We start from the raw sequence: 22,861 nt of genomic DNA on the forward strand, positions 1-22,861 counted from the left end.
TTCCCCAGCCACTGGTGCACAGAGGCGTGCTGCCTCTGGTACTGGAGGGAGAACCCCCTTTAAAGCCATCCACATTGGTGGCCGTCACTACATCCTGTGGTAGCGATTTCCATAGTTTGACTCTGCGCTGTGTGCAGGAGGCCTTCCTTTTATACCTGTCCTGAATCTCCGGCCATTTAACTTCATGGGAGGACCCCGTTGGGTTCTCGTATTTTGAGGGAGGGAGAAAAATGTCTCCCTACCCACTCCTCTGCTGTGGGCAATTTTGCACGCCTCTGTCGCGTCTCTCAGTCGCCTCTTCGCTAAGCTTGAGCAGTCCCAGATGCTGTAGCCTTCCCTCATGGGGGACTTGTGCCAGGCCCGTGATCACTGCAGCTGCCCTTCTCTGCCCTCCTGCCCGCCCATATCCCAGCAGGCAAAGCCCCCTCTTCATGCCGCGGCGTGTGCGTACCAGTCAGCGCCCCAGGCTGGCTCTAGGCGTCCTCTGCCGGACGGAGCGGCGCCCTTCCCCACCTGGCGGGGCGCGGCCTGCGGGCCAGCGTCCTCCCGCCGGCGGGCCGCTCGCTTTCTGGCCGCCAGGGGGCAGTAGGCCCTGCGGGACATGCCGCAGCTGTCGCTGCCCTGTGCTGGGACTTCGCCACCGCTGCCTCTGGAGGGGGGTGGCGAGCGTGTCCGCCTCTGGCATCGGACTCCGGGGAAGCACGCCTCTTGGGCTGCTCGGCATGCCCGTGGACCAGCCTGGAGCACTCCCAGAATGGTCCGCTTTCGTTGCCAAGGGAGCTGAACCCTCCGCTGCTTCCACTCGACCGCTGCGGGTTGTGGAGGAAGGGGGTGTGGGCACAGCCCTCCGTGCCGAAAGGGCAGGAGCGGCAGTGGGTGGAGGAGCAGCCTTCTGCCAGAAGGGGCCCCTTCCCCGCGCCAGCCCATCTGCTCTGGCAGCGGGCTTGGCTTCTCAACCTTCCCCTGGTCAAGCCGGGGATGTGGGGTTCGGGCTTTGGGCCGCTAGTGGCAAGGATGCCGCAAGCTGCCCGTAGAAACGGGAGGACGTGCGTGAGACGGGCGAGCGCCCCCTTGACTCCACAACCAGATCGCTGGCTCTCCGTGGCTTGCTGGACTTGCTGCCTCGCTTCTGGCTTCCAGCCCAAGTGGGGCTTTGGTTTGCCACCCCTGTGCCAGGACTGACTTTCTCGCCCTCCTGCGGAGACAGGCTGTTGGGGGGCGTGATGCTGGAGCAGCGGGGCAAGGGGTGGCCGGGAGCCCGGGCCCCTGCCCCTGCCCCTGCCCCTGCCCGCGCTTGGTGGTGACCGCGTGGTACATCTCCACGCACCGAGCAGCAGGGAGAGGCGGGCTGCAGCCAGCAGGACGAGGATGAAGACGGTCTTGTGGGGGGCCGGGAGATGTCGGAGCTGGTGGTGTTTGGCCCGGCCCAGCGGCTGCAGGCGCGGTGAGGCTTCAGCTTGAACTGTACAGGACGTACTGACCCAGGATGGCGCCCGCCTCGAAGAGGGCCCTGGCAACAGCATTGCACGTGCACGTCCGCAGGGTGGCCCCTCGCAGGCGGATCCGGCCGCAGGCATCCTGCGCACACATGGCAGCAGGGCCGCCACTGGCCTCCCCTGCGGGCCCCGGCTCCTTCTCCCGGCGCTCCAGGCGCAGGATGTGGCCTAGGTGGATGAGGCTGGGGGTGGAGACGAAGAGGATCTGCAGCGCCCAGAAGCCGATGCGGGAGATGGGGAAAGTCGAGTCGTGGCAGACGCTCCGGCAGCCGGGCCGCTTCGTGTCGCAGAAGTTGCACTGCCCGCCCCCCCAGACCTCCGCTGCTGCTGCCCCCAGGATCAGGATGCGGAAGGCAAAGAGCGCCACGAGCCAGACTTTGCTCACCACCGCGGGGAGCTCCTGGGCGCGCTCCCCAGCAGGTGCCAGTCTCCCATGGGTGCAAGGCGGGCTTGCGCTGCAAGAACGGGAGGAGCAGAAGCTCGGGGGGGGGGGGGGCTGCTAGCATTGGCACTGCCGCAGGCGCCTGTCCGCCAAGAGGCAGCACACGAGGGCAGGAGGAGGGGCTGGAACTACCTGTGCCAAGCCGGGCGCCCTTTGATGCACGGTGCCCTGCCCCTTCTGCTTTGTTCTCGGGTGGGGCCCATTGTCTCCGCAAGCGAAAGGCTTGACCTGACCGAGAGTGCAAGAGGCGGCACAGGGCCCTCCAAACCCATTCTAGCGCAGGGGCGGATGTTCCGGCCCGTCCTGCATTTGCACCTGCCTCCAAAGCACCGTCCTGCCCCTTGATCCGGCAGAGTGGGAGTTGGCAGAGCTCCCCCGCCCCGCCCCGCTCCTCCTTCCTCCCGTGGCACCAGCGCTGTGCTAAATGAGTGAAGGGAGGGCTGCGGTTCCTGCAGCACATGGCCAAGGCTGAGACCAAGCTGGCACGTGAACACAGGAACATGGGACGCTGCCTCATCCCCGGTCAGGCCCTTGGTCCGGCTGGCCCAGTTTTGCGGACACGGATTGGCAGCAGCAGCAGCTTTCCGGGGTTTCAGGCAGGAGTTTTTCCAGCCCTCCCTGGAGACGCCGGGGACTGAACCGGGGCCTCCCGCGTGCCAGCAGAGCTATGGCCCCTCCCTAGACTGCTGGGGCCAGGGAGGCCGCTATTGGGGGGCGGGGGCGAGGCAAGCCCCATGAAAGCCGCACTCCACCCGGCTGCAGCAAGACTCGCCCCTCCCAAGGTCAGAGGCGCCCAGCAGCGCAACTCCGCACTAGCCTCCCTGCTCCTGGGCGGGCGGGCGGGGCGGCCCCCCTGGGGGCGCCTGGAGCGAGCCTGACCAGCTGCCCGTCCGGCCGGTGCCACGAAGGAGGCAGCGACCGCTCGGCCCTGTCGCCCAAGGCTGGGGCTCCGCCGCTCGTCGGCTCCCTCCGAGGCGGAGCCCTGCGGCGTCCGCCGGTGGGCGCGGGCGGGCGGCGTCTCCGGCCCTTGTTTCGGGGCTGCGCGCGTGGCTCGCGGCAGCCCGCCCGCAGGCTGGGGGCGATGCCCGGCAGGCGCCCTCCAGCGAGCGGGCCTTGACGTGACCTGCCTCGGGGGCCCCGCGCTCTGGCGAGAGCATCTCGTTCCCCTGGCCGGCCGCTTCCGCCCAGGCTCCTCCTGGACCCGTCGCTCCTGGGCCCGCCCTCCGCCTTGCGGCAATGCGACATGGGGGGAGCGCGCTATCCCCGGAGCGCCCCCGAACCATCTCTCCGCGGAGCCCAGCGCGACCCCTGCTCGCTGACCTCCGCGCCCCCGGCCCCGGGCGGCGCGAGTCCTGCGGCCCCCGGGGGGCTGAAGGAGCGAGCAGCTGGGGCAAGCGGAGGGGAGAGGAAGCGGGGCCCTGCTCCCGCGCCTCTCCCGGCGTCCGTTTCCTGCGCGGCGCAAACGCCCTGAGCTCCGCGTACGTCAGCGAGCGCTTGAAGTTCGGTGGGACGAGAACCCGGCTCAGCCACTGGCCTAGCCCACCCCTCGCCAGTGTGCGGACGGGGCGGGGTGCAGCTGTCAGTTCCCACCGCCAGCTGCAGGTAGGCCGCCCCCTCCCTTGAAAGAAGGCGCGGGTGCGATCCTGTGCCTGTTCAGACAGCAGCAAATCCTACAACTCCCAGCATTCCCCAGCCAGCACAGCGCAGCTACAATGCTGGGGGTGGTAGGACTTTTATCTGTCTAAACAGGCATAGGATTGCACCCTAAGCATATGTGTTTATAAAACACATTTTACCTCATTAAAAATGTGACCATTTCAAAACCAGCAGCAAAACTGAGATGGGGTGGGGGGGCAGGGAGAGGTGTTGGCAATAACACAGGCGCTAGCCAAGCAGCACTATCGGCTTTTCCCCATTCAGACTTAAAGCACTCTGAAAAGCTGCTGTCAGGAGCTGCCCCTTTTCATCATGCAACTCCTTTGCTGAGGGAACTGCACCGGCTGCCTATATACTCCTGGGCCAGTTTTGCAGTTTTGGTACTCGTGTACAAAGCCCTAAACAACTTGGGAGCAGGGTACCCGAGAGAGCGCCTTCTTCCCTGTCAACCTGCTCGGTCACTGAGGTCATCAGAGGGCATGCTTCTGGTGGTTCCGCATGGCCCCATTGGCATCTACTTGGAGAAGAGCCTTCAGTGTGATGGCCCCTTTCTTTGGAGCTCCCTGCCTTTGGAGATCAGGCAGGCACCAACACTGGGCTGTTTCCGGCACCTCCTGAAAACCTCTTTATTCCAGGAAGGCTTCCTTGACTTTTTTATTAGTCACTCTGTATTTTAAAATAATAATTTTTAATATGGAGTTTTATTTATATTTTGATCATTTTATCTTTTATTGTTCACCACTTGGAATCTGTGTAGATGTGGAGTGGTACAGTCAGGGCCAGAAATATTGGAACAAGGATAACTGTTTTGGCAGTTGGTCTCTGTACACCACCACATTGAAGTTGAAAGGAAACACACCCAGATGGGAGCAAAGCCAGGACTTTCAGCTGTAATTCAAGGGGTTTGACAAAAGTGGGGCACTAACCATTCAGGATGGGGTCACGAAGAGTCGGACACGACTGAACGACTGAACAACAACAACAACAAACCATTCAGGAAGGACAGCCAGTGGCATACACACACACCCATCGTTGGTGGCTCATAAGTAATGGAACAAATGGCTGGCAAACAGCTGCATGGCCAGGTGTGGCCTGTTTCCTGGGTGCCCCATGACAAATCAAGCAGATAAAAGGCCTGGAGGTGGTTCTGAGTGTTACATTTGCATTTGGTAGCTGTTCACTGGAACCCCCAACATGAGGTCCAAAGAGGTGTCCATGCGAGTGAAGGAGGCCATCATTAGGCTGAGGAAACAAAATAAACCCATCAGAGAGAGAGCAAAAACAGTGGGAGTGGCCAACACAACAGTTTGGAACATCCTGAAAAAGAAGGAATTAACTGGCAAGTTCAGCAACAGCAAAAGGCCTGGCAGACCACGGAAGACAACTAAAGTGGATGACTGCAGAATTCTGCTCATGGTGAAAAGGAACCCTTTCACAACATCTAGCCAGGTCAAGAATGCTCTTGAGGAGGTAGGCATGTCATTGTCAACATACAGTCAAGAGACGGCTGTATGAATGTAAATACAGGGGCTTCACAACAAGGTGCAAACCACTGGTAATGCTCAAGAACCAAAAGGCCAGATTAGCCTTTGCCAGCAAACACCTAAAAAAGCCTGCCCAGTTCTGGAATAAGATTCTTTGGACTGATGAAACCAAGATTAACCAGAATGATGGGAAAAGAAAAGTATGGAGAAGGAAAGGGACAGCTCATGATCCAAAGCATACCACATCATCTGTCAAACATGGTGGAGGCAGTGTTATGGCATGGGCATGTATGGCTGCCAATGGAGCCGGGTCACTGGTGTTTATTGATGACATGACTGCTGATAAAAGCAGCAGGATGAATTCTGAAGTGTATAGGGCTATACTTTCTGCTCACATTCAGCTGAATGCTGCCAAACTGATAGGACGCCGCTTCATACTGCAGATCGATAATGACCCAAAACATACAGCAAAAGCTACCCAAGAATTTCTCAAGGCAAAGAAGTGGGATGTCCTTCAATGGCCAAGTCTGTCACCTGATCTCAACCCAACAGAGCATGCTTTTCACTTACTGAAGACAAGACTGAAGGCAGAAAGACCCACAAACAAGCAGCAGCTGAAGGCAGCTGCAGTAAAGGCCTGGCAAAGCATCTCGAGGGAGCAAACTCAGCATTTGGTCATATCCACGGGTTCCAGACTTCAGGCAGTCATTGCCTGCAAAGGATTTTCATCCAGGTATTAAAGGCGATCCTTAAGTTTGAAATTATGTTGGTTTGTTCCATTACTTATGAGCCACCAACGATGGGTGTGTGTGTATGCCACTGGCTGTCCTTCCTGAATGGTTAGTGCCCCACTTTTGTCAAACCCCTTGAATTACAGCTGAAAGTCCTGACTTCACTCCCATCTGGGTGTGTTTCCTTCAATGTGGTGATGTACAGAAGCCAACTGCCAAAACAGTTATCCTTGTTCCAATATTTCTGGCCCTGACTGCATATAAATACTGTAAATAAATAATAAAAACTACAGGAGTTTAGTTCAGAGCATTCTCTGGAAGAGAAAAGGACATGCGTGGACTGGCTGTGGTTTCCACCTCCCACCCCGCTCTACAAACATTAGGTCAACCTTCACCCTCACTTCTCCAAATCCAGGGCCCATCTCCCTCATCAGGGCAAGAGCAACCACCCATTGGTGAAGTCCCTCATGCAGCAAGGTTGATTAGGAAGGGCCTGCTGAGGGACATGCTTGGTGGCCAATCCTCAGGTGTGGCATTCTTCTCTTTCACACATGTAGGTGAGCTCTTTGCATGATATTGCTCCAGGTCTCGTAGCCTTCCTGGAAACATCCTGTGTTGGGGTGGATTGTGGAGCTTCTGCCAGGTGTGTTTTATCTTTGATGTATTACACAGATGCAACCGCCACTTGATGTTACAGCCCCTGACTGACAAGAATGGCACGTGTGACTCAGTTCACCCAAAGCTAGCACTGGATCGGGATGGTAGTGTGCAATTTGCAGGTTAGACATTAGAGGCCTGTGTTAAAGGTGGTCTCCTGTTGGTGGACCAGTCTGGCTGCTGAGGTTCAGCAGCTCCTGCTTTACATGCAGGTCCCAAGTTAAATCTTCAGCAGCTCCAGGTAGGGCTGGGAAAACCCCTGCCTGAAACCCTGGAGAGCAGCTGCTGCCAGTCAGTGTCGACAACACTGGCCTAGAGGGACCCACGGTCTGACTCAGGATAAGGCAGCTTCCTTTGTTCCTGGTGTGTGCAGAGGGCCATTTTTAATTTTGGGATGAGGCTGGGTCCTCTCCTCACCCTCCAGCCCACCCCAACAGTAATACACAACTGTATTTATATGTGTCACAAATGCTTGAAGCCTCGTGGCCTCAATCCCTCCCACCCCACAAGGGAGAGGATTTGCCCTGCTGTTCTTGCAAAGAGCCCCAGACACATGGCTGAACTGAATTACAACTCAGCAATTGCAAGTGAATTACAGGAGGGGCTGCAGCTCAGCGGCAGAGTCCCTGTTTGGCATGCAGAAGGTCCCGGATTCGATCCCTGGCAGCATCTCCAGGTAGGGCTGGAAAAACCCCTGCCTGAAACTCTGGAGAGCTGCTGCTGCTGCCAGTCAGTGTTGACAATTCTGAGCTAGATGGACCAAGGGTCTGACTTGGTTTAAGGCAGCTTCCTATGTACTGCCATACATAGTTGCTTTCCTGCAGCAGACACGAGGAGTGGGTGTGTGCACAGTCCCAACTACAAGTCTCTGCGGTGCAGCAGTTAGAGGTTTGGACTGGGACATAAGGGATCCACGTTCTAGTTCCTACTTGGCCATGAAGCTCCCTGGGTGACTTTGGGCCAGTCACTGACTCTCAGTATATCCTACCTCACAGGGTTGTTGTGCGGATAAAATGGAGAGGAGGAGAACCATGTATGCTGCCTTGGGTTTATTGCAAAAGGAAAAAAGGCGGAATATAAATAAACCAACAGCCCCCGTACTGACTTCAGAGTGTGAATCTGCATGTGCATTTTAATTTGCAGGAAAAACCCCAAAATAAAAACAACTGATGGCAAGAACTGTAAAATCATTTTAGTACTGTGACTGCTTTGGTACAGTGACATGTAGCAGGTGATCCTGGCCCCCTCCTTGCCCCCTGCTAAAGGAGAGCAGTAACTGGAGCGGAGGACTGCCACCTTTTCCAGTGGGAGAGCTTCCCGTCCTTTCAACATCTGCACAACATGCATGATCTGGTGGCAATGGGGAAAGCCTCTTGCCCTTCTCCTTGTCATGCCTGTCGAATGCACAGGAGCACATCCAAGGCAAAAGGTGGCCACCTGGCCTGGGACACAGCTGCAAACATTTCCCTTTGAAGCTCGAGGCAGGCCCAGGATAGAAAATACAGGGAGCCAGAAACCAGCGTGGTGCCCTGGGCCAGAAACAGCCAGGGAAGTCTAAAAACAGGTTGATGGAAGGATTTCGGGAGCTGCTGCCATGTCTGAAGCCGACCAGAGGAGGCCCGGTGAACTCCGTCCCACAGAATTGCCAGAGCTGCAGCATGGATGTGTGTTTTCCTTCCAGGATGCAGGGAGCCATCAACAACGGAATGTCTGCGCGTAACGTCTGGATTCCCAAGGCCCAACAGTCTGCTGTTGACAGGGTCAGGCCAATAATGAATGTGAGAAGTTGGGAGGGGGAAATGTGGGGCAGGCGTTTGGGGAAGGGCAGAAGGGGTCCCCACTTCTGCAGCTGTGGTTTCTTTTCCCAACAGGGACTGCTGGATTCTGCAGGAACGTAGAAGGGAGACCACCGGGCGAAGGGGTCCTAGTCCCTGCCAAGCCCTCACCGACAGCACTCGCTGTTGCCTGGGCTAATTGCAACCACAGGCTCCTCCTACAGAAATTCTGCAGTGGGCAAATTCTGTGACTGTACTGGGTACCACAAAAAAACCACAGAAACTGGGCATCTTGGGCAGCATGTAGGCTGACAGCAGGGCAGTGACAGAAGACGGCCAGAGGCTGTGGGGATGTGATTTGGGGAAGCTGGCAGAAGCTCGGTGGAAGGTCCCGAGGCCGTGGGCCAGGCCCAGCCAGCTCAGACTGCAGCAGCCCATGGAAGAGTCCCCTCGGCTGCTAGAGCAAAAGCAACACCCGAGACCGATGGGGCACCCTCAGCAGGCTGAGCAGCGGTCGCTCTTCTCCTGCAGCCCCGAGTTGCGGCGCAGAATGTCTTTGAGGGAGCTGTCCTGCTCTGTCAGCAGCTGGTTGATTTCATTCTGCTTGTACTCGGAGGTGTGCTTGTGGCCCAGGAAGGAGCTCTTCCCCGAGGAGGAGGGGTTGCGGCTTTGCTGGACACGGCGGGCGCAGGCCCGCACCATCAGGAACACCAGCTCGGCCACATTGAGGACGATGCAAATGCCGGAGGTGGCGAGCATGAAGACAGTGAAGATGGTCTTCTCGGTGGGCCGCGAGACGAAACAGTCCACAATGTTGGGGCAGGGGTAAGCGTCACATTTGACCAGCCGGATCATCTGGTAGCCAGGGTAGATCATGTAGAAGATGTACATGAAGGTGGCCTCAAAGATGATGCGGAAGAGAACGCTGCAGACGTACGTCCACCACAGCGAGCCTGAAATGCGCATTTTGTGTTTCTTGACCTCCTCCAAGTGCTTGGCATCGCCGTGGCCAGTCATCACCAAGAGCTTCTTCTCCTGGTGCTGCTGGTAAGCCACATGCATGGCCACGAGCAAGGCTGGCGTGGTCACCAGGATGAGCTGCAGGGCCCACAGGCGGATGTGGGAGATGGGGAAAAAGTGGTCATAGCAAACGTTCTTGCAGCCGGGCTGCAGCGTGTTGCAGATGAAGGAGGCCTGCTCATCACCCCAGACGCTCTCAGCTGCCACCACCAGCACCATGATGCGGAAGATGAACACCACGGAGAGCCAGACACGGCCAATGGCGGTGGAGTGGCGGTTGACGCCAATCACAAGGGCGTAGAAGCCTTCCCACTTCATTGCTCCTCACTCCTGGAAGGAAATGGCAGAACCTGGTCAGAGTAAGGGGTGTGTGCATGGCTCACAGAGCAGCATGGAGTCATTAAGAAGTGCAAAGGTCTGACCACCCTGAAGCCCAGCTGTTGTTTCGGGCTCCTACAATGAGAGTTTGGACATGCTTGAATCTGTGTCCGGCTTTATCTCTTTTGAAGCAGCCTTTAACTTCATCCTAAGCCTGCAACCACCTCAGCCTAAAATGAACTGAATGGCCAGAGTTGTGTTGCCCAACACCCACTTTGCTCAACCATGTTCTCTAAAACGCACATTGATGTTTGCCTTTTGGCTTTGACTTGTCAAACTGATCTTGGTATCGCTTTAACTCAGGGGTAAGGAACCTTTTGGGGCCTTGTGCTTATTTGGCAATCTGAGAAACCCTCCTGGGCACCACCACAAAATGGCTGCCATGGGAGGCATGGCAAAGGGCAAGTACCCTGCCCAGAAGACTGAGTACAAGTCAGAGGTGAGCTCTGAGCCCCAAACACTAAACAACACATTTGAACCCGTTTTCAATACCAACGGAAACCTGTTTCACAGCAATCCCAGCTGCTGGTAAGAAACTGTTATTTATTTGCTTTAAGAGTCTAACCTGTCCAGATCATGCCTTGAAAGATCTGTGCAAAAAAGCAGGTTGTCCAAGGCAACATGCAGCTGCAGTGTAGACACATCGCAGCATTCCCACAGCCGATTCAACACGTCCAATTCCATTGGGTGCCAGGAATCAGGGGGCCCATTGGCCATGTTGGAGACTTCTTGGACAGCCAAGTGGTGGTTCTGTAAGTGAGTCAGCAACTAGAGAGGTGGAGTCTCTGCTGAGGCCAGCACGCCCAGGGGCTGGCAGTCATGGGGGAGGTCACTTTCCGTGGACCCCTTTGGCAGCTGCTGTGTGCACCAATTAAGTCGTCAGTGTGGGCCTGACCATCTCCCTCCACACCTCCATGCGGAGGTCCATCACCCCTTGAGCAGCAAAGGGGCAGGCTCAGCCTCAAACCTACAGTTGCATCTTTGCAATCTCCCAATTTTGTACTTGCGGAGCAATACAGCTCAGCGGTATGTATCCCTCCCTTTCCACCCTGCTGCTGCTGCTGCTGTAAGAGACGCGTGCCGTGCAGATGATCGGGGCACTGGAGGGGAGGGTCCTGCATGCCAGCGCGGCACCGCGGGTCTGCTGCTCAGCCAGGCGCTTAAGATGTTTCGGGGAGCAAAAGACCAGAGATGGTGGGCCAACTCCTGTTCAGTGGTGCAGCTGGCTGATTTCAGACCCTCGACTTCATGATCTGGGGTGGGGGGGGGGGTTAGATGGTCACATGCATTGCTTCAGATGTGAAGTACACAATTCCCATTTCTCTTCCCCTCCCCACATGCCATTCCGTGTTTTACAACTGCTTCTACATTCCTGATATGTAGCAGCAGCAGCAACAGTTTGCTAGCCTTGATTTTAAAAAAAACACTCCAAGCACATGAGGTCTTGCATTTTAAAGTCTCTTAAATCATAGCACCATCATAACTACAGGAAAACCATGGGAATTTTTGCTCCTGCTCCCTGATGGCTTCATCACCTGCTGCTCTCTGGTTGGGCCTTTGAGGGTCCTGTGGGCTGCAGGGCCCTGGATTTTGGCCCTGAGGTCCAACCCAAGCTGCACCACTGCTCCTGTTCCTAAGTAAACATCTGCCAGATTGGGGGCATCCTCAGCCCTCTCTTGGGGAGACACCACCACAGGGTTTAAAGCAGCCCTGCTCAGCTGCAGCACAAACTGCCCCCTCCCCAACGGACCTTCCCTTGAGGAGCGAGACAAGACAGACAGAGAGTACACACTGGGCCGCCTGATCCCCTTTTCTACCGCAGTGGTTTTCTCTGGCTGAGATAAGGCAAGTGCCAGGGAAGGAGATGTTCTCATCAGGCTGCCTGCCCGAGTTCTGTGAAATCCCAAAAGCTCTGGACTAGGATAGCGCAAGGGCCAGGAGTGAGAATGGACCTGCATGACCCACTTCATATCTCCGCCTCAGGGAAGCCATGTGCTCTCCACCTCAGCCCCCCACCCCCAATACAGAGACAATCATACTGACCTGCCTCACAAGGCTGTTGTTAAGGATTACTGGAACAATGCCTGAAAATGCTATAGAGTTTTGTGTTTTTAAAAATTCCTGGGAAGCAGCTTTCCCCAGCCTCTGTACTGTAGATACTATAAGTCGTGTATCTAGAAGCAGTTGGCATCGCTGCTCTCCTTCTGCCATTACAGCCCTTGGCTCTGCAAAATACGATGGAGCTCTAAAAAAGGGGAGCAGCTTTCTAGACGGCACCCACACCCTTCACATCATTCCCAGGCCACGACTTGTCCCGCAGCCCTCCATCAAATGGACAAAGAGCAGGCTCCTGGCTGTGCCACCCCACCCCTGGAGACCTGGGTCTGGGCAGGTCTCACACCCAGGACTGGTTACCTTGCTCTGTGGAACAGGTCTGTCCCAAGGCTGCCACCGCCACAGGCTCCCTCTACAGGCTCACGCCTCCCCGCAGACTGCCCAGCTCGGGAAAGTCATATGCTGCTTTATAAACTATTTTGCATACAATGAGGCCTTTATTGGCCCCTAAACAACGCACTTTAGAATTCAGACCGCCTGTCCGGACTTCCGCCCACCCTTGCCGAACAAAGTGTCTGTGTACGGCATTCCAGGCGGTCCTGGCCTGCACCAACACCTGGTCCCAGGCTCTGCCAGGGTGAAGACCCTACACAGTGTCTTCTCTCTCCCCTCTGGGTTTCAGAAGCCTGGCGCTGGGGTACGAGGCTTCCAGGCAGGAAGGGCCAGGAATTCTGCGGGGGGGGGGGCAGGCTGGCGCTTGGCTGACTGCCACCAGATGTGCGGCTGAGAGGTGGCACCGCCCCCCCAGGGGACGGAAGAGTTAAGCCTGCTCTTGCTGCCCCAGGGCCCGAGGTCAGGATGCTCAACACAGTCAACGGCCTCTGCCATGATGCTGTTTGGCGTCAGCGGTGCCATGTCTCGCAAAGGAAAGCGATTCCCATCTCCTTCCGGGGTGCGGAGAAAAGGCAGCGCTGCCGGAACCCAGTGCCAAGCTTGGCTGCACACAAAGGGGCCCTCAGTTCTTTGGGTCAGGAAAGCCAACCCTGTGCAGTGCATCCTCGCACGCACGCACGCACTCCCCTCGTATGGGTACAGCCTTAAAGAGCACAGTTGCCTGCCCGGACGGAGGAAACAAAGCGCCAGGGAGCAAAGCAGTTTGCTCTGGAATAAACGGGTGAAGTAGCAACCCTTTCTGCCCCCCCTCACCACATATAGGCATGCACCCATCAAGGCCAAGAAAAAACACAGGGGCATGAAACTGGGGCAGCTGCCGGGAGGCCTGCGGGATGACCCCCAAGCAGCTGGTGGATTTTGAAGCGGGAATGCTTGTGGGCCCTTCCGGAGGCGGTCCAGCGGGAGGGATGGCGGCTGAGGATGGCTCCCCAAGCCAGCGGACTGCAAGGAGCAGCCTGGAGGCGGACCGAGCGCTTTGCTCGGCCGGGCTGCGCATAGATTCCAATCCAGCCTTCGCAGTGAAGGGCGGGCGGGCTGGGGACAGCCAGGCCAGAGCAGGGTGATCGCTCTGGGCAGCAGAAAGGTAACCATTAAGCCAGTTCAAACACAGCTGGAGCAGGGCCCTGGATCTCCAAGGGGCAAAGTCCCCTCCCTCCTTCACCGGGCCCCCCAGAGCGTCCTGGGGTGGGAGCAGCTCTGTCTTTTCAGCAGGGGGGAGCATGTGCAGCAGCACGGGAAGTAGCCCGGGCTGCTCTTTTCTCTGCGCTGGGGGAGCTGGGTGGACTTTTCATTTCTGAGTTTGTATCAATGCTAGCATGCCAGTTTTCCACCCAGAAAAGGGGTCCTCCGTGCTGCTGGTGAGAGCTAAAGTACAATGAAAAAGGAAAAGCCAAATAAATCAGTGCCATTGGCCAAGAACAATATTTGAACAGCACACACACAGGATCAGCAACATGACCAAGCAGCAGCATCTCGACAGGCCTATCACGGGGTGGGGATGGGGGAGTCAGCCAAGGCGAAGGTGCGCCAACTAGGGGTGCTGTTCCACAGCCAGCAGGAGAGGCGCGGGGGGGGGGCAGGGTCATCTCGTGGAGGGGGGAGGCCCACAGCCCGAGATCACGACTAAGAAGGCCCCGCACGGCATTCCCAGACAGCCGCACCTCTGATGGGGGCAAGACACCACACAGGGCCTCCAGCAGACGGCACGCCGGTGTCCGGCTGAGCTGCTGGCTCTGCTTTTTGCAGTAACCGGCTCTGTGCGTTAAGGGATGGCTGCTGCTTTGGAATATGGCCACCTCATTTTCATACTTGTTTCGGTTGCTGCTTTAGCGATCCTTGTCTGATTGGAACTGGGGTTTTTAAAATCTGTTTTACTTTGCACACAGCCCAGATAAAATTCAGCAACTGGTAAAATAAATAAATGAAACCAGCACAGGCCTGTAGCCAGCCTACAAGTTCTGTGGGGGCGCCACCGCCACCAAAATGTAGGGAGGCCGTTCATCCGGTCTGCAGGCCCTTTGAAGACAAAATTGTAAACTGTCTTTTAATACTTTGTAAAAAAAAAAAAATTAGGGGGCAGAGAACATTTAGGGGGGCAGCCCCCCAGCACACCCCTGGCTATGGGCCTGAACCAGCACAGGAGCAAGTGGGTATGGTGCACAAGTCGAGATGGCCCACCCCAGCATCACAGGGAGGCAGAACAATGCTTGGCCGGCCTGTCCCCGTCCCCGTCCCCTGCCACTTGCCAGAGTTTACTTAGTGGGAGGACTGGAGTGGGCTGTGGACGGCTCTCCGTTTGACGCCACAGATTAATGGTGACGGCAGTGGGGTTTGGCAGAGCTCTTTGTGGGCAGGGATTGGAACAATGCCAGCCAGGACACAGGGCTTTGCCGAAGAGAGTGGAGCACAAGATACAGGGCCGAGCCAGAATCCAGAGAAGATGGCTACTTTGGGGGTCTCCCAGCATCAGCCCGCAGCCCCTCAGGGGCTGCAGGGCGGGAAAGAGCAGTGCTGGCTCCAACGTAAGGCAGCCTTGGCATGCCCAGGCGGATGGCAGCCACGAAGGGCGGTACTGATTTGTCCCAGCTGCTACAGGCGGCGGGGGGGAAAGCGGTGCAGGTAAACAGCCACGCATTCCACAAGCCGCCCAGCGCTTGCGGTCACTTCAGAGCCCGGAGGGGATTAACTCAAACTTCTGCCTCAAGACCCCTCCTCAAGGACAGCGTTTAGCCCTGAACCTTACAGAGGATTCTACAAACACGTGTATTTTGAGGAAGGACCGTCTCCAAGCCCACGCCTGCACCAGCAAGTGTAGAAAAGGGCAACTGAGACGACCCAGGGGCTGGAGCAACTCCCCTAGGAGGAAAGGGTGCAACACCTGGGACTGTTTAACTTTTTTTAAAAAGGTAAGGGGAGACATGACAGCGGTGGACAAGAACTTGAGGTCATCCCATGAAACTGAGTGGAGGGAGATTCAAGGCAGATCAAAGGAAGGCCTCCTTCACACAGCGCAGAGTTAATCTATGGAATTTGCTTCCACAAGATGTAGTGATGGCCACCAGTTTGGATGGCTTCAAAGGGGGATTAGACAAATTCCTGGAGGAGACGGCTACCAACGGGTACTAGTCCTGACAGCTCTATGCTACTTCCAGTAAGAGGCAGTATGCCTATGTGCACCAGTTGCTGGGGGACATGGGCAGGAGGGTGCTGTTGCACTCATGTGGGTTTCCCATGGGCAGCTGTTTGGTGACTGTGTCAACAGAATGCTGGACTAGATGGACCCTTGGTCTGATCCAGCTTCAGGGCTTTTCTTAAGTGCAGTTTCGGACAAACAAAATTCTGAGCACAAAAAAGCAGAATTCTGAAACTCAAATATGTTTGCTTATTTTATCCCCCTGCTTATTATGGGAAGAGGTCAGGAGGTATGCAAAGCACTGAAGCCCTACCCACTGGAAGTCCAGCTCAGCCTCCACAGCTCGGTTTCTGAGGCTGCTCTCCTTCTGAAGTGGTCAAGCCCGCATGAGGGCTGGAAACTTGCATTCTCTTTTTCATCAATTAAAGCAGAAATTCTCTGCTAAATTTTGCACCCAATACTAAGTTCTGCTCTATGCTGGAATAGGTCAAAATGTCTCTTCTGGAGTTGAAGTTACATGTGAAAAAACCTATTCAGAACCAAAAATTTCATAAACATATGGCAGGAAAAGCCTGAAAGGAGAAAAAACTAGACTGGGTTTCCAGTCTGGCACTTCATCATGAAGTTTAGATGCTGTATTTTGAAGTTTGTGAGGACAAATTAGACCCCCTCCCATGGATTTTGTCAACACAACCTGCTCATTGCCCAAGCTCCCTGCCCCAGTTCCCAGCCAGCCTCCCCACTCACCTGTAGCAGAAGCAAGGTGCAGTCAACCAGCCACCAGCACAGCCTTCCTCCAGAAGGCTCCAGGCAGCCCTGCGAGGACCTTTATACTTGGGAAGTTCCCTCCCACTTCCCTCCCTCTGCCCATCTAGGGAAATCCACAGGAGGGAAGGAGGCTCGCCTTGCTCCCTCCCAGCCTCCTTGCCCGCACACAGCACCCGCAGCATGGAACCAGCAGGCGTGTGTTTGGCCGTGCCAGTTGCACCTGGCCCACCCAGCCAGATCCCTGCCCGGCTCTACGAACCAGCCTGCGACGCTCCCCGCACACCTCCAGCGCCAGCATGGCTCTGGCGGGGGCACAGGCCCCTTTCCCCCCACCCAGGGCTCGGAGGACGCCAGCTGGAAACCCAGCACCTTGTGCCCCCACATCTCTCTGAGGAAGCAGTGCTCGCTCCAAAACAGGAGGGCTGGCTCCTGGGTGTGCCCGGTGCCCCGACGCCCGCCTGAGCACAGCTTGGCACCAGCTCCTCATGCCACGACCCAGGCAAGGCTCTGCTCTCAGGCGCCTTCCAGATTCTTGTGAAAGCCAATCCTGATTGTAAACATTAACCTGTGTACTTGTATGCTCCATTCCAAGGTCCCTTTGGCGGAGAGCAACACAGACAGCTGGTGAGGCAGCCCAAAGATCACCAGGGCCACAGAAGGTTGAGAAGCGGCGGCTACGCACCAGCACCCCCGCCCTCGGCAAAGGCCGCCGACCCCCGAGCACAGCTCAGTGCGGCCTGCTGCCTCGCCCTCTGGCTGGGGGGGGCTCTTAGTGCCGGGGCGCAGCTGGACCACGTTTGCTTCAAGCCAGATGGTGGAGAGGATGGCGGAAACCTACGCCGCGTGTCAGCAGGCTGGCCGCCATCCAGTCGCCCTCCACACGGCTCAAACCAGCCCCGGAACCTGCTCTGCAGCACTCCCTGCAATAAAGTCTGGAGCCTTTGAAAATTATTCCTAGGGTCTCCGGAGCATGCACAGAGTCCAGTCCCTCCATTACCTCCGGCCACACTTCTGGAGATAGGGGCAGTGCACCTGGCTCAGAAGGGCCGATCTCCAAACATAAGCATGCACAGGTGCAAACCAGAGAGCCAGGCAGCCTGCTCTCAGAAGCAGCCCACCCCCCACTGGTGCAAGCACCTCCGTGAACCCCACTGGAGGGTCCCTGCTCCCGTCTCACCGCTTGGACTGCTTTGCCTTTTAGCTGCGAGGTGTTGCAGTGGCCGGAGGGCCATTTAGGAGCAGACTCGCCCCTGGTCCAGCAACATGCCAAAGCAGGACCACAGAGGGACCCAGGGGCTGGCTCTGGCAAGGCCTGGAGGGAGGGAGGCCTGGAAAAAGCAGCTGTTGGCAGCTGGATGGGAGGATTTGACCCTCCCCCTCCACTGCAGGGATGGAAGAAGCTTTCCAAAGAAGGCCCCACATGGGCTCAGCACCACCCACACTGCCCACTCCCTCTGTCGGGCAGAAGGGGGCTGCCTCCTGGAGATACCTGTGGGTGCTATGGGCAGCAGCACACTCACCCCACCCCACCCCACTCGAGTCCGTTGGTTTCAGAGAAGGCAAAGATTTCTTTGGTCCCGCCCTCCTCCCCGATAGGGCCAGGCGGGCTGGGCAGGCACCACTTATCATTCTGGCCACAGGCACAGCTCGGCCTGTGCTCACAGAGGAACTGGGAGAAAGTTGAGCGGCCACCCAGCCCCACGGGGTGGCCCTTGCGGGACTGGCAGGGGCTGGATGGATGGCTCAGCTGGGCTCGCCAGGAGAGCGCTTACTGGGGGCTGTAAGGGGCTGGGGGAAGCAGGAGTCAGGGCACGAATAAGCCCAAGGACCCATAATCAGAGCTAAGTGCACAGGAGAGCCCATTTGCAGGGTACAGCACATGCATCTGGCACATGTCTTTGCTCGCTTAGCAGGTGTGTGCTGGACATTTGATAGTCCTGGGAAAGAAGACGGGCCAGTGTGATAGCGTACAGCCCGTGAGCCACATCCCTTTCCTCCCCAGCCATGGGAGATCCCACTCAGCCCTTCCTGCCTTGGGAGATTTCATCCAGCACAGCCCACTGGCCTTCAGACTCGCCTACAAGACTTCACAGGGCCGACAGCCCACCCGCGATGTGCCTGATTGGAAGCAAGTCCCTTGAAGGCAGCAACCCACCCTATTCTTTGCCTCCCGGCCATGTATATAGGAACATAGAAGGGCCCTGCTGGACCAGACCAAAGGCCTCTTTGGCCCAGGACTCTGTTCCTGCAGTCGCCAACCAGCTGCCTGTGGGGAACCCACAAGCAGGACATGAGCACAATAGCACCCTCCCACCCATGTTCCCCAGCAACTTGTGTACATAGGCGCACTGCCTCTGGTACTGGAGGTAGCACATAGCCATCAAGACTAGTAGCCACTGATAGCCTTCTCCTCCAGGGATTTGTCCAACCTCCTTTTAAAGCCATCCAAATTGGTGGCCATCACTACATCCTGTGGGAACGAATCCCATATTTTAAATATGCGCTGTGTGAAGGAGGCCTTCCTTTGATCTGTCCTGAATTTCCCCCCAGTCAGCTTCATGGGATGAGTACTAGTATTTTGAGAGGGTGAGGAACACACAGTATCTCCCTCTCCACATTCTCCACACCATGCATAATTTTGTACACCCCTATCATGTCTCCCCTTACCCTCCTTGTCTCCAAGCTGAACAATCCCAGCTGTTGGAACCTTCTCTCATAGGGGAGATGCTCCAGCCCTGTGATCATTTTAGGGAGCAATCCTATGGCTGCTAGACAGTGGCTAGATGGCCATAGGATATGTTGTTTTCTGGGAACCGACCTCGGAACCCATGCTCGGAGGTCGGTTCCTGGAGAACCAACCTCCCCCCACTTCCGCACTGCCTCAGAGGCAGCGCAGAACAGCCCCATCCTCCGTGCTCACAAAAGGAGCACAGAGCGGCTGGAAAGGGGCGTAGCTGGGGCCATTCCAGGGCGGGGAGAGTGTAAAAGCCTGTATGACACATCCTATGTGTTGTACAGCGGCCTCCTTCCCCGCTCCGTCCTCCCGTGGCTACATCGCTGCAATCAGCTGTCTAGTCGAAAAAGCAGGGCAGGAGAAGCATGGAGGGAACAATCCCCTCCATGCTTCTCCTGCCCTGCTTTGGATAGGCAGTCACCTCCGAGTTCGGAAGCGGCCACCTATCTAGTTAGGATTGCTCACTTAGTTGCTCTTTTCTGCACTTTTTCCAGCTCTACAATATCTTTTTTTAGGAGCGGTGACCAGAACTGTACACAGTATTCTAGGTGTGGCCACACCATAGATTTGTATAAGGGAAGTATGACATCAGCAGTTTTTATTCTCAGTTCCTTTTCTAATTATGCCTAACATGGAGTTTGCCTTTTTTACAGTGGCCACAAGCTGGGTTGACATCTTCCCTGAGCTGTCCATCACAACCCCAAGATCTCTTTCCTGGTCTGTCACTGCTAGCTCAGATCCCATCGGGCTATACTTGAAGTTGGGATTTTTTGCCCCAACGTGCATCACAACCCTTGCTTGTATTGAATCGCATTTGCCATTTTGATGCTCATTCTCCCAGTTTGGAGATCCTTTTGGAGCTCTTCACAATCCATTTTTGTTTTAACCACCCTAAATAATTTGGTGCCATCGGCAAACTTGGCCACCTCAGTGCTCACCCCTAATTCCAGATCATTTATGAACAAGTTGAAGCCCCAAATGCTTTACCCCAGACTTCCCCAACCTGGTGCCCTCCAGATGTGCTGGACTGTGATCCCCACTGTTCCCAGCCGACGTGGGGAAGGGCCATAGCTCAATGGTAGAGCCCCTCCTTTGCATGTAGAAAGTCCCAGGTTCAATCCCTGGCACTCCAGGGAGGACTAGGAAAAACTCTGCCTGAAACCCTGGAGAGCCGTTGCTGCCAGTCAGTGTCAGCTAGCTGGGCTAATGTTCTGATTCAGTACAAGGCAGCTTCTGATGTTCCTAATGTCTTCCACCAATTTACCCAGAACTGATGTTAAGCTATCTGGCCTGTAATTTCTTGATATGGGGGATTGATCAGCAAACAAACAATGCTATGCTGGCTATGTGCCAATCTCCTGATAAGGAGACAGATTTTAGGGACAAGTTACAATTTTTTCTTAGGAGAGCAACAATTTCACATGTGAGTTCTTTCAAACTCTTTTTATGCTAGTTGGACAAGGTGGCTTGTTAATGTATAATGTACCAATTTGCCTTAGAACGCCACCCTTCGTCATCTCCACGAGTTCTTCAGATACAGGCACCTATCCTACATTTTCCGCATTGAAGACGGCCAACACAAAGAATTCATTCAGCTGTTCCACCATCCCCTCATTCCCCCCAAGCCTTTCACACCTTTGTTGTCTCACTGACTAGCCTCATACCCGGCTGGTTTCCTGCTTCCGATGTAGTTAAAGATGCCTTCGTGGGGCGTTTTGAATGTTTTCAGCAAGCTGCTCCTCCATTTTTTTTCTTTTGCTTTACTGCCAGCCCACGCTTGTTGGGCCAGACCTTGTGTGCCTATGTACTGCCCTAGTTTGGGCAAGACTTCCACTTCTTAAGAATGCCTTCCTGCCTTTTATAGCTTCCTGGCTTCTGTTAATTAACCGGGCTCCCATTCTCTTGTGTCTTCCCTACTCTGAGGGGAATTCCTCTGAGGGGAATTCTGTCCAGATTTCTATTACAAGAGGTTTGTAAAATTCCCTGGTATACACTGCCCTGTGGCTCAATCCCCCCACTCCTTGTTGTGGTTACTGAGCGGGGAGTGAATGATATTCTGCTTATGTGCAGAAGCATTCACTCACTACTGTACGTTTTCATGGGCACAGTTTAAACACACACATCCACATTCCAGGGCTCTGCCCAAAGTAAAACCCAGGTGGAGACCGAATTGATCAGTGTTAGTCATCGAGAGGACCGTGGTATCCTGCTCTGCCTTAAAGAAAAATACTCTAATCTCCGAATCCAGGCCCTTGAATTTAGCAGTAGCCAGGAAAGGGGAATTTGTCTCCCTTCACCTGAATTACGAGGAGGACCTTGACTGAAGTGAGTGTGTGTGAGACAGGCTGTCATTCTTCAGGGAAATGGCACAGCGCGAAGAGGGGCTAGCACAGGAGCAGTTGTGGTGGTCTGCTGGCTGTGTTGCTCCTGCACCTTTTGACGAGAAATGGCCAAATGAGATGCTGCTGTGCCATCAGTCTCTTCCACGCTCCCACCCTTGCATCCCAGGCTCCTCAGGCCAGACGGAAGGTTCGCAACACAGGGAGTGGCTTTAGACCAAGTCAGGCAACGCATCCATCTTGCCCAGCTTTGTCTGTTCTGTCCAGCTGTGGCTCTTCAGGGTCTCAGGCAGAGAAAGGCCCCCTTCACCATCACCTGCTACTGAATCCCTCTAACGGGAGAGGCCACCTGCAAAGGCAAAATATGCCCCCTCCCCACTGCTCAAGAGGGGCTAGGACCACTACTCTGGTCATGTGAGCCACCTCAAGAACCTATATAGGGCAGCCTATACATACTGTTCATAAATACCTTCACCACTGCCAGCCATTCCAGCAGGCTGTACAGCGGGGAATGAGAGATGAGGTTGATGACAGGGTGAAGCAGGGCCACCCCACCGGCCCTGCTGAAGGGCTACTACTTTTTTCCTCTTCCCTCCCCATCTCTCTTTCCTTGTGTGTTGTGTCTTTTTAGATTGTCACCCTGTGGGGAGGGACTGTCTCTTTTACTGACTGAACGTCGTGGCTAAGGAGTGGGATAAGACTTTAAATGAGTAAAATAAAAATAATTCGGGGGCGTTAACTCCCTGAAAGTGGGGGGCGGGGGAGAAGCATGATCGCGCCCGCTTGCAGCGGAGATCAGCGGTCGTGACACCCTCCCCTCTGAGCGGGATGGCGCCACGCGGGCCCTCCGCTCCCCCTCACGTCCTCGTGTCGTGATGGCGACCGTTCGTTCGCTGCGTGTTTCACGGATGCGGCGGTGCGCCACCGTCGCTGCAAAGGCGGCGTGCGAACGGCATTCATCGCGTCCGTCCACCGACCCCGCTGGAGCCAGCGGCGCCCAGCTGGACAGGGGCGCCCCCCCGCCGCCTCTCCGTTCTACAAGGGCCAACGCGCTCCCACGAGGGCTGCGCGCGCGCGCGCTGCCTCTCCGGGGGCCTCGCCGGCACGGCGAGCCTGGGGGCCGGGCCCGCCAGCCTCGGCCCCGGCCCCTCGCGGCGCTTTGCCCCCGCCGGGCGACCGCAGGCCAGGGGGCCGCCCTCGCTGCCCGAACGGAGCACGTGAGCAGAGGTGCCGGTGCCGCCCGCCGGAGAGCTGCGGGAAGAGCCGGCGAAGCCTGGCGCTTGGGTGCCGGCCGCAGCCCGGAGCGCCGCGCCCCCTGGCGCGCCGGCAGCCGCATGCCGGGCGAGCGCTGCTTCTCGGGCTGCCGGCTCCCCGCAGCCGCCCCGCCGCCGCTGCCTGCGGCCCGGCCCCGCCCCGCCCCGCCCGCCGGCGTCCTGGCTGTCGCGCGCGCTGCCCCCTCCGAAAGGGCCGCGATGGCCGCAAAGGCTCGGCGGCCGCAGGAAGGGCTCGCCGCCACGACGCCTGCCGCGCGCTGCGCTGGGCCCCGCCGCCTCCGCTTTCAGCCCCACCCGCGGCTGGAAGCGGCCCGCGAGCGCGGCCCCCGGCCCGGGGAGGAAGAGGCGCCCGCGCCAGGCCGGGTGGAGGGCCCGCTTGGCCCCAGGGCCAGTTGGCCGCGCGGTGCCGGGGCCAGAGCCCAACGCGGGCGGCCCGCCGCGTCCGGCAGAGGAGGGCCGGCTCCTT

General features: G+C 56.8%; 1 protein-coding gene and 1 pseudogene across 1 annotated transcript; both read right to left on the reverse strand.

The window, feature by feature from the left end:
- Nucleotides 1-967: 967 nt before the first annotated feature.
- Nucleotides 968-1,931, reverse strand: LOC146338324 (gap junction alpha-3 protein-like; annotated as a pseudogene).
- Nucleotides 1,932-7,499: 5,568 nt separating this feature from the next.
- Nucleotides 7,500-16,083, reverse strand: GJB1 (gap junction protein beta 1). Its single transcript, XM_084813492.1, has 2 exons — nucleotides 16,028-16,083; nucleotides 7,500-9,591 (listed from the first exon to the last, which is right to left on the reverse strand). The coding sequence occupies exon 2, from the start codon at nucleotides 9,577-9,579 to the stop codon at nucleotides 8,737-8,739; it is 843 nt and encodes a 280-aa protein (XP_084669618.1). The 5' UTR covers nucleotides 9,580-9,591; nucleotides 16,028-16,083; the 3' UTR covers nucleotides 7,500-8,736.
- Nucleotides 16,084-22,861: the final 6,778 nt, after the last annotated feature.

Source organism: Heloderma suspectum, chromosome 9 (assembly GCF_057233095.1).
Source record: "Heloderma suspectum isolate Gila_16-S chromosome 9, 16-S_ref, whole genome shotgun sequence".
Lineage (NCBI taxonomy): Eukaryota > Metazoa > Chordata > Lepidosauria > Squamata > Helodermatidae > Heloderma > Heloderma suspectum.